Here is a 20071-nt window from a genome sequence, read left to right on the forward strand (position 1 = left end):
GAAACCAATTTTCTTCTCCTTCCAAACCTCCCCAAGTGCTGAATGATGGGGATTGGAAAGAGCCACTGGAGCGTACTTAGGGGGATTTTATGAGATTTTCCAGAATGATTTAATCTTATTGTGAGCATTATTAATGAATGGCAACCCAATTTGGCCCCAATATCTGGGAACGGAGTCACAATGCTGGGAGCAGCTGACCCCCCCCCAACCTTAAGCAAACCTCTTCCACTGAGAAGGAGGAGGAGGAGGTGGTACGCAGCCCAGGCAAGTTGTGGAGAGGCCCGTGATAAGGGCATGGCTGTCCCCTGTCACACCCAGGGCAGAATGTCCCACCACCTGCTTTCCCAAGGCCACCCCCTCAACATCCTGGGGTAAGGGGTGATTGGCGGCCCGGTCTGGGCCTCTGTGGGAAGGGTGAAGGGAAGGGATAAGTTAATTTGCTACATTTTCAGACAGTCTCGCCAGATCTGGTTGAGGCCCGGAATGAAAAGGCAAGAAGGAGGCAGCTGGTATAACATTATCAGAAGGTGCCCCTGAGTCTTCTTCCACCACCATCAACTAGCCATGGCCTGGCCTGTGGACAGCAGTTAGGAAGGACAGCTTAGGTGTGTGGCGAGGAAGATGGAAAGAGGATGAGTTAGGGGAGAGTGACCATTGGACAAGGCTTAAGACGACTGGGACTTGAAAAACTTCAGCTACAGATCACGCGAATTGGCCCCAGCCCCTTTTCCAGTTTTTTCTCCTTTATCTACCACCCCCAAGTGGGGCAAACAAATATTATTATTGTTTTTGGTGTATAATACCAAGAGAGAGACAAGGCACCTGTAGTTCTCTCTCTCTCTCTCTCTCTCTTTTTTTTTTTTTTTTTTGGTATCATTTTGAGTGTGGAGATCTTACTAGAATGGAAAAGGGGGCTGTTGTTAGAGGAAAGAAAATTATACATGGGATAGTTCCACTTTCTTTTAGAGGAAAAACTGTGTATGTGAGCATGTGTGTATGTGTATACACAAAAGTGAGTGTGTCTGAATGAAGGGGGTCTTAAATGGGGTCTAAAATGGTATTTTGGAATACCGAGTTCCCCAGAGCAACTGCATATTTAACTGCCAGTGGCAGCCTGGCTGGGGGGCGGGAAGAAAACCTGCTACCTGACGGGAAAAAGCATTTTTCAAAGGAAAACTCGTGTTGTCCCTGGACGTTATTAATGGTCCAGTTTGAAGTATACATTTTTTCCTTTAAAGGGAGCGATTGCCAGTTATACATTAAGAAATGTCATTCAGTCATTTTTATTCACTCTCCGGAAATCTTCGTAAAAGCTTGAATCATACTTCTAACAAGCAGCAATTTTGTTAATCCAGGGGGTTATTACTCTGGGCCCTTATTAGGTTCTACACCACTGCCAAGCAATCCTATAACCCTCTCAAAAGAAGTTTACCTCCCTGTTATAAAACCAGTAGTGGTATTTATACTGTGCAATAATTAGTGTATTACTTGAATCCACTAACACGTTCATTTTATCTCTGCACAAAACCTCTAGTCTGCTTATAGAAAGCTTGTGCCTCCTTTGGAGCTGGTAAAGTGGTGAAAGAGTGAATTGAAGGCTGGTTGCACTTTCTCCTTTTGCCTCGCCTTAATTCCCATCTCTTTTTGCTCTCATCCAATTAGCACAGTGTATTAAGCGGTTTATCATCTCATAGTCAGCTATTGAGAGAAACAAGGCGAGCACTTTGCAATAGAACCTGCGCTCCTTTGACACCCTCAGGTACTTACATATTCCACTGTGCTATGAATAATAGAGGAAAAATGGAGCGCTAATTCCCTCATCAAAGAATGCCTTGTCTGCTGCTTTGCTCAACAACACCATTCTGATCAAAAGAAAAGCAATAAAGCTTAGCATAACAAAACGAAACCTACTTATTAGCTTAGTGGTTAAATTAATGCAGAGCCGCTGCTATTCAAAACCAAGGTTTGAAAACAGCCTCCAACAACCTGATAATGCTGCCTTCGGGATGAAGGAATTTTAATCTGAAATTTGAGGCTGGCTCAGATGAGTTAATCTATTAAACTGCTATAAGGAAGCTCCACAGCAAACCGTTTCAATTAAGAAATATTTAGGTGAGGACATCAAGAGAGAGGAGGGAAAGGCAAGGCGGCTTGAAGTTTAGGATGGGAGTGTTGAATCAAGGGGTCAGGGGTTCTGATAAGAGGGTCTGGGCTTGGTGTGTTTTCTTGTAAAGCCCTAACAGGAGACAGGGAAATCTGGCTTTGGACTTCCTTTATCTTTGCATCTCCTGCCCAACTAATTTAAATGAAATATTTGAGAAGGCAAGAGTTGTAGACGTGTTATGTGTGTGGATGTTGGAGGAAAGACGTGGTATGGGCTGGAAAACAGGGTGATGGGCAGTGATTTCATCCCCTTTCAACATCCTCTCCCAAACTCCAGTCTGTAAACTTTAGTCTCCTGGACAATTAAAATATCATTGAGCATGCCCGTTATAGGATTTTCAACTTCTGGCCTCCCGTCTCCCTTTATATGGAGAGCTGAGAGTGAACAAGTCATGTCCGAGATCAATGTGTGTCCCACCGCAGGCAGAACCTGCTTCCTAAATCCAACCGGAACCCTTTTCAGAGGCCTGGGGCTCTGAGAAGAGCAGGATTCCTTTTGGGTACCATTTCCCAAAGGGATCCAGATAAAATGTAGCCCCGAGGCTTAGTCTGGCCCACAGCATGTGTTTTTTTTTACTTAAAAAAAAATTAGTTGCAAGGTTTAGAAATCGAGAAACTCTATGGAATAGCGGTATTCCTGGCTTCTCTTGAAAACTGGGCCATGCCAGGGAGCCTGTGTAGACATTTGGGTAGGCCCTCTCTTACAAAGAAGTGAGGGGCATTTCTGCACCTGTTCTACCCACTGTGCTATCAACTGATGGCAAACAAATTAGGGAGCAGAAACTTTTCTCACAGGTTTGCATGCCACGTTCCATTCTTCCAGGAGGTCCACTGGAATTCTTTAAAAAAAAAAAAAATCCTCACAGGAGGGTACGCTTATTGAATTTAGAGAGAAAGGGAGGGAGGGATGGAGAGAGAGAGGGAGAAAGAGAGAGAGAGGGAGGGGGAGGGAAAGAGAGGAAAACATCAATTGCCTCCTGCACACCCCCACTGGGGATCGGACCTGCAACCCCTTGGTGTATGGACAGCGCTCCAACCAACCAACTGAACCACCTGGCCAGGACTCCACTGGAATTCTTTATCAGTTGCAGTTTCAACTTAGAATTCTGGAACCCTTCAGTGCCTCCCAGAAAAGCCTTTTAACTAATCTCGAGTTGCATATCGGAATCAGAAAACATTAACCACAGCATTAGCCCCTTTCAAGGACTGTTCTAAGAAATGTCTGGCTTTATATATATACAGACTCTCTACAGAAATTGTTCCTGTCCTCACAGTGATTACAATCTAGATACAGAGACAAGAGACAGGCCAATGAGTAGTTATTTGAATCGTCTAGGGTTTCCTTGATGACCAAGTTCAGGATAACTCTTGATTTGTATTTACCATAATCCCAGGTCCAAGAAATCAAGGAAAACATGCCTTGTATTCAGAGCGCCAAGTGGGGGTGTGGGCTCCGGAAGCACACATTAGAGAACCACCTCTGTAACCTTAGATGATAACAGCAATGAAAACCACACTAACCCCTTAGCTTCCCCAAGCAACTTGGGTGCTCCAACTTCTGACTCGTTGCAGCCTGAAGTACCAAGGCATTAATGAATGAACTGACAGGGCCCTGAACCCGAAGTGTTTCTGCTTAGAGCCTGAGCAGAAGGGACAGCAGGGAAAGGAGGAGAGGGTAATGGAGAGAAAAGAGGGCCAAGGAAGGTAGAAGGCGGCGCCATCTGCATTACTCTTATCAAGTACTCCTTTAGTAGGGTCCACACTGCGTAGCCTTTCTCTTGTGGGTGCCCCTCTCTCAGGAGTCACCACCTCTGCTCTCCGCAAAGAGACGCCGCTGGGCTCTTGGCTTAGCTCTGTTTGGCTGCCCAGGTCAGCAAAGCACACGAGAAACCACACTTCATCTCTTAAAGGACTCGACGTCCGCAAGAAATTCTCCTGAATGCCACTCAGAACATTTGGACATGCTACCACACTGAGCATCTCTGAGCTGAGTTCCAACCGGGCTGAGGTTTGGGAAGGCGATCCCTTACTCCTGGCTGCCCTCTTTAATCAACATCTTGTACCTGAGAAGGATTCACTGCAACTGGGTTCCCTTTAGAAAACTTTATTCTTAGTGGAAAAAAAAAAAAAAAAAGCACAGCATATTTTTCTTTGATAAAAACATATAGGTAAATAGTTTTAAAAATATCACATAGTTGTACAGGGGAAATGATTTTGTTAGTATAAGCTTTTCAATGACGTAAAAGAGCAAAGAATGCTATACTGAAATGCGTTTAGCTTCTGGCAAAAGAAGAAATGGGGAAAACAGCACCAGGGGCAATTAGTCAATTAACCACCCCTCTGAATACAGCACAATGATCCTCTCCCCAAACTCTACATGTCTTTAATGAAATGTTATAGGACAGCAAATTATTTTAAATGTGCTTTCCCACTGTATAAACCTTTACCTGGATTTTCTATTTGAGGAAGAAAAAAGGAATGTGAGTGTCAAACACCTGCCAAGCATGCGTGTGCACGTGCTGTGTTGCACTTTGGAGCAATTCAACAAACAAGCAAGCCCTGTTTAATCTATTTAGTGAGCGCAAGACTTTGAAATCTCTCCCCTTGACTACGTATATAAAAGACAAGACTGAAAAGGACAGCCACTCCTGAGGCTGGGAAGCACTTGGGTTTATCTTGGGTTTAATTGGCGTGTGAAAAGGCAAAATGTTAGGGCTCCTACCAGACTCCATGAACCTCTCCTTGTGGGGGCGCCTCTGCTGAAGGCCCCAGGGCAGAGCCTGGGGTCACCTGCATTGCAGTCACTCTCAATTCATTTCTCATCCCTCACTGACCTCTCCCCTACATATCCAGTCCCAAATCTGAATTCGAATCCAAAGCAGCTAGCTCTTCAGGTGCTTTGCAAAGGTTTATAGCGTCACGCTTCAACGGTATGTGGTACACCGTAAGAGGAAGGTGGTTTTGATTTTCCCTGACGCTTGGCAGATTAAATATTCCTGCAGTCCCTTTTAATAGTTCCCCTCCTGAGCCACATGCACAGAAACACGGGGTGCAGTCCACAAGGAAAGTGAAGCAGAGGAGCAGTTCAGGCCCCGGCACTGGTGACGGATCCAGATTCCAGGAAGCTGCAGTGGTTCTTCAAAGATCCCCGCCGCGGCCACTTCTGGGGTGCCCTCAGCATGTCACAGCACAATCCAGAAAGAGTTTGCTGAGGTTCACTTCAGTATAGCCACTCTGGGACAAGAACTGCTCTGCTATGTTCTTGAGATTTTTGTAGTCCTGGCGAACTTTGGTGGTCAAATACTGCTTCTTCAATTTCTCTAAAAAGTAATACAAATAAAAGGATTACAAGTCTCAGAGGGAGCTTCTTTTTATTTAATTACACTTTGACATAGAATATTATATTACTTTCAGGTATACAGCATAGCGATTAGACATTTATATACCTTCCAAAGCATTCCCCTTGATAGGTCTAGTACCCATCTGACGACATGCATAGTTATCACAATACTGTTCACTCTATTCCCTATACTGTACTTTACAACCAGAGGGACCTTCTTTAAAGACCATTCAGTACTCCTCAAGCACTAGGGAAGCGGGTGCGGGCTGTACTTGCAGTTCCGTGACTTAGATGTCCTCGGGGTCCTCTCGCTGGTCTACCCCTGGGCCAGTCCCAGGCAGGCAGGCAGTAGGGGTTGAGACCCCAGGATTCCTCTGTGGAAGCCATTCTTTTTTTCCTCTGCCCACCACTTCTCAGCACCTAGCTGATTCAGAGCACCGCGGGGGGGGGGGGGGGGAACGACACACGGCCGTCCTCTACGGGTGAGAACTGCAGGTGCGGGCCCATGTGCAGCAGGCGAGGTGAATGTCACTTGCAGACGCCACTTTTGCAGTGCTACTGAGCATATGCACGCAAATGCATGCTAAATATGGATGTGACAGGAAATACTTGGTCTCAGAGGAAGCCTGGGTCTCCCAGTGCCAACTCCCCAGATCAGCTGGGCCTGGTTTCTTCTATCCTTCAGGTCTGTGTCCCTCTGCTACAGACAACCTCCTCTGCTGACAGAGATGGAGGCAGGCTGTCCACAGAGCACCTGTCCACTGGCAAGATTCCTTTTCTCTTCTTTGTCCACAGTGAATGCCTGTGAACTTTGGCTACGCAGCTGCCCCTCGTCTGCTTCCTGCTCCTTCCACACACACTTTCCTGGCCTTCTGGTTGGGGGGGCACTACCAGCCTGAAAGGAGACCCTTCCTTTCCCTCCCCAGAGCCTTCTACCTCCACATGTGGTTCTTGTAAAGAAGCAGTAGGGCCGTGACACCCAGGTCTGATCTTTTGGGGACAAGGGCGATTCCTAGCGGAGCCAGCTCTGCTTAGGATAGTTAAGACAGGTTTTGTTCAAAACTGCCCGGGAATGCTGTGAGGCGTTTGGAGAGGCCCACTGTTTGAAAATCCCTATTTTCTGGCTGAGGAAACTGGGAGGTCAAGCCAGTTGCCTAAGGTCACACAGCGGGTAATCTGGGATTGGATGTGCAAACCGTGCAAACCGGGCAGCCAGAGCTCCCAGAGCTCCCAGGGAGCAGGCCCTCAGAGGCCGGCCTGGGCCTAGGTGCCTGGCAGTGGGTGGGGTGGGGTGGGGGCTGACCAGCGCTGAGAACAGGAGGGACTAGGAGAGCATGGAGCGAGATCAGGTCAGCCACAGAGAGAGACCCGCTGAAACAGCAGAGCAACACGGAAGCCCACACAGCACTCCCGGAAAATGAAAACTCGCTCTCAAGGTTCTGTTCCTTAGCCACACGTTCGCGTTTGTTTTCCACGACCTTTGCTAAATTCTATCAAACTGCCTCTCAAACAACAACAACAAAAAGGTTAGCAGAGAGGACTGAAACGCCCCCAAGGGCAGGAAAATGGAGGCGAGAAGGGGCTCATCGTTAACCGAACACAGAAAGGCACTCTGAAAGTTCTAATTACCGGAGTCCGGGAATCGCAACAATGGCCCCGCAGCCAGGGCGGCTGCTCCGGCAGGCTGGCCGGAGCCGGGCGGGCGCCCCGTGCATGTCAATGACACAGCCGCGTGTGCCGGTGGGGACAGCGCAATGAAAGAGCTGCGGCAATGCGGAGCAGGGGAGGAAGGCAGAGGGCACAGCTCCTGATGTGTTTACCTCCTCTGCTGATGGGATATTGACTTTTCCCACCAGGTTGGTTAGAGAGGGGACTATTTACACTGCCACACAGCAGAGTTAGAATGACAACCAGCGTCACTTGGTGCTCTTCTTCATAAAAGACAACTGCGATCACCAGCATATGCCATAGCCAGTCGATACGGCCGAGGCACCATTCCACGCCAGTGGGAGATGCAGATAAAAGCTCCCGCTTGCTTCCCCAATGAGAATGTAATCAATAATGTATGGAAGATCTTCTAGGAAACAGCTGTGCGAGCTGTCGCAGGCCACAGGGTTGGGAGCTGAGGGGGAAAGGGCTCACCTCTTCTTCATGGCTTTTCTTTGCCCCACTTTAGGCCCCTGGGCCACCCACGTTAGGCTTCCCATTGAAACCGTCACCCCGTTTCCTTTAATGCTCCACCCACTACTTTAGAACGCAAGGGAAATAGTGGTATGAAATGGTGGAAACCAGTAAATGTAGCCAGTAAAACCCATTCTTTGTACCTACTCTGCTTTGGGGAGTTGGTAAAGAGGCCATGTCCACAGGCCCTGCAGGTCACCTGTCTGAGGACAACTGTTAAAACATTCCAAGAGGCTATTAGGCAAGAGGCCTAGAAGATTTGCAGCCATCCCACCCCGGTCCTCAGAGATGTCACTGGCTGTGGCTGTCACTGTCTCAACAACCAACACAAAAAATCCAAACTTCGTAGAGATGGGGGAGCAAAGGCTCTTTCTACATACAAGTGCATCAGCAAAATATACTCTTATGGACTGCAGTAGCACCGGAAGTCATTCATCTCAGCACACAGCAATGCGAACCTACTTGTCCTGGAAATCCCATTTGAGGAGCATGTATTTGCAGCTTATTTCCTCTAGTCTGTCCTACATGTTGATGCCTTAGGGTTATATACTAATTACCAATATTCCCTGCCCCCGCCCCCTACAAAAACAATTAAAAACAAGTCAGTCCAGATATTGATCATTTACCCAGTGTTTTATCAGACAATAACATGAACGGCTAATTTAAAAGTTGGTTTTTACTGATTAGAATCTAAAACCTGAAAACACGCAAGTTACAGTATCTTCTACATGAAATAAACTACACCATCACCTGCAGGTTGAACTTGTCTTAAATATTTTATGTAAAAGTCAACTGATCAAATAAAATGTTAGAACTCTTTGAAACAAAAGAGTATAACCTCCCATCTATAAGTAAACCATCTCTACTTCCGATATTTTATCCGTGTCAGTAAAACGAACATCTCTTAAGCTTTACTCTTTTGTAAAAACCCTTTCTGGACTTAAAGAAACATATTGAAATAGAAACCAGTAGGCAAAGGCATTTAAACATTGCCTACTGGTTATTTTAATTAAGGCAGACTTAGGCACACAGGCAGCAGCAGTCTCTGTTCTGAATATCTGTTTCATTTATTTCTGTGCAAAGGTATCAAACAACAGTCAGTTATAATTGATTCTGTCAGGTGTTATACAGTCAGTCATAATTGTCTCTGTGTAGAGGTGTGTCAATTTACTATATCTGAATTAAATATTCTGTCAATTATGAAATCAGGTAATAATTTCAGTCAGTTTTTTAATTGCATGGCTTCCCACCATACAGTTCTCAGCTTTCCCACCTTTTCTAATCTGTAGCCTCCCTCTGTCAATGCAACATGAGCTCTGTGTAAGGGGTGGAATGCAGGAAGCTTTAGGAATTTTACAAAAAACAAAAACAAAAAACCCAACCGTCTTTACAGTTTAAAACCATTCAACCTATATAGAGAGCTGTGAGTGCCTCTGGCCTGGCTGTCTTTCTCCTGAGTATCAATCAATAACCAAGTCTGAGCTATGTACAGTATCCAGAAGATCTCAAGTGACATCCATGTTTCAAACACAACCACATTCAGGGCCCCAAATCAAATGAAAAGTAGATAAACATTTTTCAACTGAAATAAGAAATTTAAAAAAAAAAAAAAAACATCATCGCCCTGGCTGGTGTGGCTCAGTGGATTGGGTGCCGGCTTGTGAACCAAAGGGTTGCTGGTTTGAATCCCAGTCAGGGCACATGCCTGGGTTGTGGGCCAGGTCCCCAGTTGGGGGCGCACTAGAAGCAACCACACATTGATGATTTTCTCTCTCTCCCTTCCCCTCTCTCTCAAAATAAATATATAAAATGTTTAAAAAATTTTTTAAAAACCATTATCTTCCATTAAATTCGAATTTAGAAAAACTTTACAAAACACAGTGCCAGTCACACACAACGTGTGATGCATTTATGGACTAACCAACTGCTTAGAGGACCATTCTTGCCTGTTAAATCATATCTTGGATGCTAAAGTATTTCTAAGGCTGAAGAGTCTCTCTGTTACTCCACTATCCAGTTCCATTCCTACTTTAAAATAATTATCTTCAGTTGTCTTTTTCTCTTCTTTTTTGTTGATACCAAAATACGGCCTTCAAACAGAGTAAAACATCCATGGTTTAGCTCAAGTGCTCTACGAGGCTGATCTGAGAAGTATTTAGAAGTGAGATTAGAATTCTTTCCCCCATTGGTCTGGTTCATGTTCAATAAATACAGGTTTCCTGCAGCTTGGTGGGGGTGAACAATGACCCTTCATGCTCCTAGCGAATGGAGGTACTGCGGGCCCCGCCACCAGGAAGGGCTGGTTACTGGAAGTTTGGGGAAGAGCAGAGGGGATGGGAGAAGGGAGGAGACAGGGCAAGCCAATGTAAAGAATGCCACATCTAGAGTGAAAAACAGAAGGGGAGAGTGGTGCCCCTTACCTTGTTTCAGTGGAGAAAGAGTCACCTTGAAAGAGATAAAAAATTTCCTTTCAACTGGATGAAGTGATTCTATCAGGGTTGGGTTTGGGGTGTTTGTATTTGTCATGTCGGAAGAAAATTGCCCATGCAGCCCCCTTGCTGAGGTTATAGAAAGTACTGTCAACCACACTGGACAGAATTTGGGGGGGGGCGTACAGAGAGGGAAAAAAACACATTGTGCAGGATCATTAAGCACTGTTGTATAAATAAAGTTAGAAGATCAAACGAAAGAGGGGACTCGGGTTAAATGCTAGAAGACAAGCTTAAATAAAGTTCTAAGAAAAAAGCAAGGAACGCTGTAATTCCAAGAACCTATTACTTCAGACAATTTACTTCAAAAAATAAAATCAGAATGGTAAATGATTACCCAAAAGCAATCATGTCATCATCACTGAGAGATGGAATAAAATAATTTTTTGTGAAGTGGCTGAATGAGAGCAACTTAAAAGCCACGGAGCCTGTCAGAAGCACATTATTTCTTTTTACACCCCGTTTCCCAATTCATCTCAGTGCTGCTGACTAACCTCGGCTCCCAGCAGGTGGAGCATTTAAAATAAATAGCATTTCCTACAAAACGCGCTCCAACTGCCCCATGACAGACGCTTCCAATTCCCGGCCAGCCACTGGATCAGCTTCAGCGGTATCTAACAAGGTGTAAATACAATAACAAGCATGTAATTAAGTGAGCATGATGAAGTTAATGGAGATAATTCATTCCATTTTGGGCTTATGAATATTCTATTAGATGTTATCAGGCAGCTGGAATAGCTGTTAATTTAATCATCATTCAGACCAGCAAAATGTTCTTTGTGCGAGCATAATTGCAGAGAATGAATAATTGATTTGACAATTGTACCAGTGGATTTCAAACAGTTCTGTGCGCTCTCAGAGCAGGAAGGGAGGAGAAGTGGAATACTCAAAGCGCTGAAGAGGTGGCAGAGAAGCCAGCCTGTAAATTGAACATTATCAGGACACAGATAAAGGACAATTTTTATTTTATCAATGCAACACAATTACATTACAGTGCGCTAGTAATCATTCTGCCCACACTTTAAAAAGGGAAATAAATTACTCTTCATGGGAAAGGACAAAAAGAAATATCAAAACCATTTAGGATACATTGATATTGGATATTTAATTTTTTGCATTATATTTTATTATAGGAAATATCAAGCTGTGTTTGAAATTGCTGGCACATTTAACTCTGTTACCTGCAATCAGGTACACAGATTGTATTTTACACGTATCTGTATTACAGCATGTTCTATAAATTACAATGACTTTATTGCAATTTTTAAAAAACTACCCTAATGTTTAAAAAGGGCCATTACCGTGGTATACAAGAGTACTGTGCACTTGACCAGAACTGAGCTCTGGATGCACGGAACAAAATTTTATTCTCCAAATGGTTCTATGATGCTGCACCTGGGCAGAAAAAGTAGTAACAAAATGTTGACTTTCAACAACAATCAGTTCCCAATGTGAAACTCAGTTTTATTAAGGATAAACTCTACCAAAGGCCTAGGGTTGTAAGTCACTACCCCAGCAGAAAACATGCCAGTTTCCCCCCAGGCCCCCAGAATGGCTACAGCTGCAATTTGCCAACATCCTTCATTGCACTCTGTCCCACAAGCGTGTAATTTAATCAAAGCCAATTGGATAGATAGCAAGCACAGTGGAATTTGATGTGAGCGCTATTTTATAATACCCATGAAGTCATGAGAAAATGGAAATATTCTAAATACCTTAATGGCTAATCAATGTTCCGTGACAGACAAGAACCAGGAAGATGGACCCCAGGTTAGCAGTGCTCAAAGGGGGGTTGGCAAGTGGGCAAGAAGAATCACTTGGGAAGTTTGTTTTTCAAAATAGCCATTCGTTTTTCACCACCGAACTCCATCCTCATAGGTTTTTGTGGGGGAAGGGGGGTGAGAAATGTGTTTTCGTTTGTTTGCTTTTTATTTATTTTTAGAGAGGGGGAGGAAGGGGGAGAGGGGAAGAAAGGAAGAGAGAGGAAGGGAGAGAGAGAGAGAGGGAGACACACAGAGAGAGAGAGAGAGAGAGAGAGAGACAGACAGACAGACAGACAGACACTGGCTGGTTGCCTCTGGTATGCGCCGACCAGGGACCAAACCTACAGGCGTGTCCACTGACCGGGAATAGAACTTGCAACCTTTCCCTTTGCGGGATGATGCCCAACCTACTGAGCCACACTAGACAGGGCTGTTTGTTTGCTTTTAAAAGATTCCCAAATTCTGATAAGTTTACACCTCCCCCAACGTGGACCAGAACTTCAAAACTTATGGGTATGTCCAATTTTAATGATGTTACAGCCTTATAGCATGAAAACAACATTTTCCACCAATATCATTCACCCTGAAGACTCCAGTTGTTCATCCCTGACTGGTGTAGCTCAGTTGGCTGGGCATCATCCCAAAGGTCATGGGTTCAAAGTCCCAGTCGGTACATTCCTGGGTTGTGGGCCAGGTCCCTGGTTGGTGCTTTGCAAGAGGCAACCAGTTGATGTTTCTCTCACAACAGTGTTTCCCTCCCTCTCTTTCTTCCTCCCTTCCCCTTTCACTAAGAATAAATAAATAAAATCTTTAAAAAAAAAAAGACTCCAGTTGTTCAAAGGTTTGCGTCTGCCAACAATATCCAAGAAGTATACATGGTTGCTTTACTGTTCACATACCATTTCTAATCTTGATGTTCTAATCTTAATCTCCACTTACACGGTTTCTAAACCTGGGTGCATTAAAAAATTCAGACTGACTAAGACGGTATTCAGTGACATGCACTACCCATGGGATCTGGAAATCATTTAACCTGCGGAGTTAGCAGGGTGTGGGTGTGGCTGTGGGCATGGGCCAACACACTCTTGGGAGGGAAGAGCAGGCAGGGGAGGGAAAGAAAATGTATCTGTATTAAGAGCAGTCACTATAGATTAGGAGTTGGCATTGGCTTCAGAATCAGAAATTCTGCACTCATTTCTGGGCTCGTGCCTCTGAATGTCAAGCCCCTGCTTATTTTCCTTTACTTTTTAAATTTTATTTTTATTTTAGAGAGAGGGGAAGGGAGGGGCAGAGAGAGAGGGAGAGAAGCGCTGATGTGAGAGAGAAACACTGATGGGCTGCCTTCCATACACGCCCCAGCCTTGGGACCAAACCTGCAACCCAGGCATGTGTCCAGACCAGGATGACGCCCAACCAACTGAGCCACACTGGCCAGGGCCATTTTCTTTCACTTAAAGAAAAAAAGATTTTATTTTCATTCATTTATTTTTTTGAGGGGAATGGAGGGAGAAAGAGAGAGAGAGAAACATCAATGTGTGGTTGCCTCTCGAACACCCCCAACTGGGGACTTGGCCCTCAACCCAGGCATGTGCCCTGACTGGGAATCGAACCAGTGACCTTTTGGTTTGCAGGCCGGTGCTCAATCCACTGAGCCACACCAGCCAGGGATCCTTCACTTTTTAATGAATGAATAAGTTGAATGGGTTAGTGTCCCCAGGCAGTCTCTGGAATCAAGTTAATGCTCAACAACTGTTAGTTATTGACAATGATGGCAATAGATAGGTGGTAAAAGCTATGGTCCAGTGTCAATGGTCACTTGTCAAAGGTGGGAGAAGAAAAAGCCCCCAGGGTAGAGCAAATATGTGTAACCACACCCCAGTCTGGGTCAAAGGCTGTGTCACGAGCAAAGCTCTTGTCCTCTTGAGGATACAGGCAAAAGAACATGGGCCTTGCCTCAGCTGCTACTTAATCCTGCGGATATCTTCCTTTCCCGGCAGCCTCCTCACAGCCCTTGCCAGTGGGTAAGGGAGAGCTCATATCTATGTAAATCGTTGGAACTCTGGCCAGGCCATCAGTGGATGTCTTAGAAACTGCCTATCAGGGAGGGCCACCACCCTCGATAAATGGTTGGAATACAGGAAAACTTGGATAAATATATTATTGACCAACTTGTCGATATATGTATCACAAAAAGCTCACTGACTCAGTGTGGGATGCCTAAGGGATGGAGGGAAATCTAAGGCCTTAAGAAATCTGACAGAGAGCTGAAAGAGAGTCAAAGGCAAATTTTTAAATGACTGCTTACCAGTAAACTCATTATCCAAGGAAAATATATGAAGGCAAGTTCTGTACCAGGTACATTTTTTGACTGCTCTGGAATTAATATTTATGGAAAATGGATATGGTTTTTGGATTTCTGATGCATCAGATACATTCTAACTATTAAAGCAATCCAGCCACTTAGAAAATCAACCATGGAGTCTGAAATATCACTGTTTTCAGGATATCAGACTTAGCAACCTTTACCTTCTTGAATTCTATGAACTGATATGCTGCACTCTCTCTGGGCTGAGTTCTTCCATTAAGCTAATATGATTTTGTCTCTTGGAAACATAAAGATCGTGGCGTGTTCCTTTCCAGGATATATCATTGACAATGTTTAAGTAGGATTCTCATCAGAATTCACCACGTTATCTTGAAACCTTAACTGGCTGGTCATCAAAGATGGCCACTGTCCCTCTTTTTCAACTGTTCTACTTGACCAAAGACTCGAGGGTTGTCCAGAGGAGGTAACAAGTGGCAGCATTCCACCCTAGTTAGCTATTTTAATGCTGGCATCCCTTCTCTACGAAACTAACATCAGGGCTGAAAGGAAACTGACTGTCCTAAGGAAGGAACACATTCTTACAGAAAAGCTGGAGGCTTCTGTGAGACAAGGCGGCCTAAGCAAGCCACTATTAAGTACAAGCTGAATGGAATATAAATTCTTCCTATAAAATTAAACAAGAATTTGGAAAGGTTGACCTAAATATTACTGAAGAAGGCCTTCTGTCGAAAGAGACAGTCCCTGTATGTTACAGAGTGGATATCTCCAGATTACCCACAACCCCTGGTTTTGGGGATGCGGGAGGGAGACAGTGCAGCTTTTAAGGTACTTCGTGTATCTGTGGTGGGTAGCTAGTTTCTTAGTTACGCAAACGGCTACAGCCCTCCAAGGTGCCAAGGAGATGGGAGGGGCTTTGACCATAGAATGGCGTGGAAAAAGCTTACAGGGCCTGTGCGAGATTCTGCGCATGGCCAGGACAGGTCAGCACACTGACTGCGTCACAGGCTGAGATCAGAGTTTAAAAATTTAAAAATAAGGCAGCAGCCATTAAGCGAGGAGCCATGCAGTTTTGAAACGATGTAGAGGGACTGCCATGAGGTCTGCTGTGAAGGCAAAGAGCCATAATATAGCAGCTACAGAGCTCTGTAGTGAAGCTGGTCCATGGTGGAGAAGCAGCTATGCTTCCGGCCATGTGGCCTGGGCTAGTAAGAAAGCAGGCACGATGCTGCCTTGATCGTGCCCGCTCCAGCGACTCCGAAGCCACCAGGGGTCTGCCTTGCAGACCCGGACTCTCTCTGGACACTTGGAACTCAGGACATAGGGAGAGGACACTCTCTTAGGACGTGTGCTTTCCCTTGACGTCACCATGACCCAGTGTAACACGGCACATGCTTTCCTGGACTATTATACGCAGGCTGAAGACAACATACCCCAGATTCTGAAGGAGAGACCTGACAGATAAGGGATGGGGGACTATAGGGTCTGGTTTTGGTTTATAGCCTTTTGGGGAGCAAGGGAAGTGCTGGGTCCTGTGGGAGAACAGGGCTCTGAGCAGGAGTGCTCCTGCTCCCACTGCGACCCCCACATTGAACTACTGTAAAGAAAGGCCTATTTTTCTCAACACTAATTGTTGGGTCTTACAGCAAGATGCTGCATGAATGAACCTCCTTTTGCTCGGTAACAGTTTGGCTTCTTCCTTACAAGGATGGCCAAGCACTGACCATACTGCCTCCCTCCCAAATGGGGACGGGGTTATTCACTAGAAGCAGTAGATGGAGTTGATGATATTTTACACCTTTCATTATTACAGCAAGGGTTAGCAAACTATGGCCTGCAGGCCCAATCCAGGCTGCCACTTGTTTTACTGGAATACAACCATGCCCACTTGTTTCTGTATATTGTCTACGGTCACAATTGTGAATGTGAGTGTCTGTAATGAAGACGGTCTGGCTCTCTAAGTTGAAAATATTTACTATTTGACCCTTTACACAAGAGTCCTAATGTAAAGTCCTGATATAAAGAGGGTGAAGCACGTATACATTCTATTATTTCATCCTAACAACGATCCCATAAGTTAAACGGAAGAGGCCCCCTAAGCACGAGGAAACAGGACCAGAGGCTTTTTTGCAAGGCCACACATCCAGTTTGTGCTCTTTTCTCTAAACTCTCCGCGGAGAGGGACACAAAGTGAAATCCTTCTTCTCTTGCTCCCTAGCTTGCACAATTTAGCTTTAAAAACTCACAAGTCCTGCCCTGGCTGGTGTGGCTCAGTGGATTGAGCGCCGGCCTGCAAAACAAAGGGTCCCCGGTTTGATTCCCCGTCAGGGCACATGCCTGGGTTGTGGGCCAGGTCCCCAGTTGGGGGTGTGTGAGAGGCAGCCACACATTGACATTTCTCTTCCTCTCTTTCCCTTCCCCTCTCTCTAAATATAAATAAATAAAATCTTTAAAAATAAATAAACATGCGTAAGTCCTCCTCAACACTCTTTTAGAAAAGGTTTTCCATCTTTGGCCCATCTTTAGCCAATGTTGATTCAGGATGCTAGAATGAACACGTTCAGGTTCCGTTTCCTTCCTGTGTAAAATGTTGATTCTGGGGACTGTAAGGCAGCGCATGCGTGTTACAATGTGTCCTAACAAAAATCTGAATCCTTATTTCAGTTCCTTCTTTGGCTCTTCTTGGACTAAGGACAAATGATACCGGAGAAGAAAAGAAGGCATAAGCACATTAGGAAATGTCCTATTGAACATTCCAGATTCTTCTCAAATCAATGCATAAAACCCTTGTGGTAAAACTCCAGAAAATCATTTTTATCTGCTACTTTTTAAAAAATGGCCTCTATTAAGGTATTCTTTTGAGAGAATCTGTTAGTAGTGGGAAAAACTCACCACGTCCATTTCTCTAAGTTTAACATGCACATTTTTAGCTGCCAAGAGAGAACGCTCTGCATTTTTACTATCATAATCCTCAATGTATACTTTTTAAAGCTGAGTCCAAAGCTAATTACAAAATGGGTCTTATTGATTTGCAAATTGTTGCTAGCCACTTAAAGCTATGTCACATTTACAACTCAATGATTAAAAGGGAAAGCGGTGTGTTTTTTACGCAGTACAGTTCTTGATTAAGTCACGGAATTCTCTGAAGCCTCTGACCTTGTTAAGCAGCCTAGGGGCCCTCATTTCCTTCGCTTAGCAGATGGAAGCAGAGAGTTGGAGGGGGGAGGGGGGCGGGGAGGCGGAGGCAGGTAGTAGAAGACATGACAGAACCACAGAATGCCTAAGCCACAATTCTGCAGGGAAAGCAAATGGTGCTGCTAACTGCTACGGTGTATGTACCCCGCCACGCAGGGCAGTCTCCTTCCCTTGTTAAGACAAGACCACTCACACTGGGCAGCAGGCAATGGATTCATCTAGATGGCACCTGGGAATGGGATGGTTACGAATACTGACTGCATCATTATCAGAGCCTCTTCATACACGCTTTAGCAAAAGTTAAAATGCTCTTAAACTAGAAACTGAAAGAAAATATGGGTCTGAAATGTGCTTGAATATAAGCCCAGGAAACCAATATGATACCTGGCAAAAAACTCTGGAAAACCACAAGGCTGAGAACTTTTGACTTAATAAAATAAGCACTGACTGGTGGGGCACTACTTGATCCTCATCTCTACCACCGAATGGCCATATCCCTTACTGGCAAGTAACCTGTGTTTGAGTACCCACTGGGTGGCAAGTTCAATCTGGGATGGGGTGGAGGTGAAGGAAGGAATAAAAAAGTCAATTAGCATGGCTGCTATACTTCAGGAGCACAATCTGGCATTCTAGCTAGATTTTAGAAAACATACAAGTAAGTAAATATGCTGCAATTCCATGAACCCATGGGAGAAGGATGAATTCTTAACTCATTCAACAAATGTTTACTGAGTGCCTACTAAGTGCCAGATACTATTCTAAGCTGTGGGGATACAGGAATGAACAAGACAGACAAAATGCCTGCCTTTATAAGGCTTGGAGTCTGATGATATAATAGATATGACTGACATAAGGAGAAAAATCCATTAGAGATAAAGATAAACATTCTTTAGAAAAAAGGCAGTCCAGAAATCTGAGCTGTTTTTATTATTACTGCAATGCATCTAATAGATCACAACTCAATTATTTCGAGCACAGATTGTAGGTTATTTATGTAATTTTTAAAGTCTAAAATCAGAGGAAATGGAGCAGACTTGAAGTATACTGTTACTGCTGACCTCAAAATAGCCTATCTATTGGCCTTGAATTTAAAAATGTGGCTCACTCCAAATACATCAAATACAACACATACAGCTGCCATCTGTCCTTTAGTCATAGTGGGAGTCCCTTTCATTCACAAGCAAACCCAGTGGAGGGGGAAAGGGACTCGAGATGGAGAGAGGATAAATTCCATTTGTGCTATTAAAAAAAAGTAGAACAGTGAACCCAGTGGTTGAAAAGTGAAGATAAAAAGAAGAAAACAGTAATCTTGCTATAGAAACCAGAGAATTATGTTCTTGCTCTCCCCCCACTTTTTTTTGCTTTCACACTGTACAAACTCTAGCACCCCGAACAACTCACTCTCCTGCTATTTCCAGCACTTTAAAGAAACTTTTCAACATTTCTGTTTGACACATTTTTCAACAGGGAGGTTTAGACAATAAGTAAACAGGTAGTGAAAGGCTATTTAGAGAGCTGGTCAGTGACAGTAATAATAAAGGGAAAAATACCCCACCAGAGCAGAGCACCTATCCTATGTGCGGCAGCCACAGACGGCACATGACCTCTGACAAACAGTTTTCAGAGTAATTTTAATGCTACTCTGGATTTAACTTGACTAACTGGTAGCAATTGAGCACATCTTTTTTTTTCTTTTTTTTTTTTATGGCAGCAGTTATCTAAAATGCTACAATAACAGCATCAAAAGTAGAACGGTGGAAGATTGGTTTTCCATTGTGCTGCTGAACTGGCATAATGCCCACTTTAAAAGCAATTCGCTGCTCATCACTGAAATCTGGCAGACACGACACTAAATGCCTTGAGAGAAAAAAAAAGGACTTGAGAAGGGGGAACCCACTCCAACCACCGTGCAAAGGGGGGAAAAAAGAACGCCACAGATGATGAATCTGGGTAAGAAGAGAAAATGGCCTAATAAAAAGTTTAGCGTTGCCTGCAGACTCCAACAGGCTGTACTTAATTTGTTAGAAGAAGATTTTTGTCTACAGGTCTGTATTAGTAATAGCAGAACAAAACAAAAGCAAAATATATATTTACATCTGTCTATTGTTCTGACGGAGCAAAAACCTAGTGAGTTCCGTCAATCATTTGTCAAACATGTCTTCCCCGTTTTATTTACCACCAAATATAATAAGTAAATATGTGATAATAAAACTCTTCTTTTTACATGGACATGTACAGTTTTTCCTCCTGCTAAATACAGGTAATGATTTAGGAAGCTTTCAAAATGTCTTTTTACTGTCAATAAAACTAATTCTATTCCCATTTTCCCATGGGGAAAAAAAAAGGGCTTTACAAATGAAAATTCAAATTAAAATTCTGATTATAGTGTAGTGTGACAACACCTGTATTTATAATTTTACTGTCAGCTAGCTTGTAGTGTTTAACAATAGCTTGGAGTGGAAAAATAATTGGAATTTGTCTGTTAACATGCCAGATGACGGCACTGAGAGCTCTGCTACGCTATAGCAAATGTGGTTGGATGGCAAATAACCTCAGTGAGGCTTTTACAAATCAAAGGTTATTTGGGCCAGAGAGGGGACAGTCCCTCAGGAAAGCG

At 44.2% G+C, this 20071-nt stretch overlaps 1 protein-coding gene across 1 annotated transcript in view; it reads right to left on the reverse strand.

Moving 5' to 3' along the window:
- Positions 1-4818: 4818 nt before the first annotated feature.
- The window catches only part of POLA1 (DNA polymerase alpha 1, catalytic subunit), a 280884-nt gene continuing 265631 nt past the window's right edge, over positions 4819-20071 (reverse strand). Inside the window, exon 37 of the mRNA XM_090264342.1 lies at positions 4819-5483. Coding sequence (XP_090120468.1) covers positions 5338-5483 — 146 coding nt within the window. The 3' untranslated portion in view covers positions 4819-5337. The remainder of the gene's footprint in view (positions 5484-20071) is intronic.

The sequence above is a fragment of the Furipterus horrens genome, unplaced genomic scaffold (genome assembly GCF_987537825.1).
Source record: "Furipterus horrens unplaced genomic scaffold, mFurHor1.1.pri manual_scaffold_17, whole genome shotgun sequence".
Taxonomy (NCBI): Eukaryota; Metazoa; Chordata; class Mammalia; order Chiroptera; family Furipteridae; genus Furipterus; species Furipterus horrens.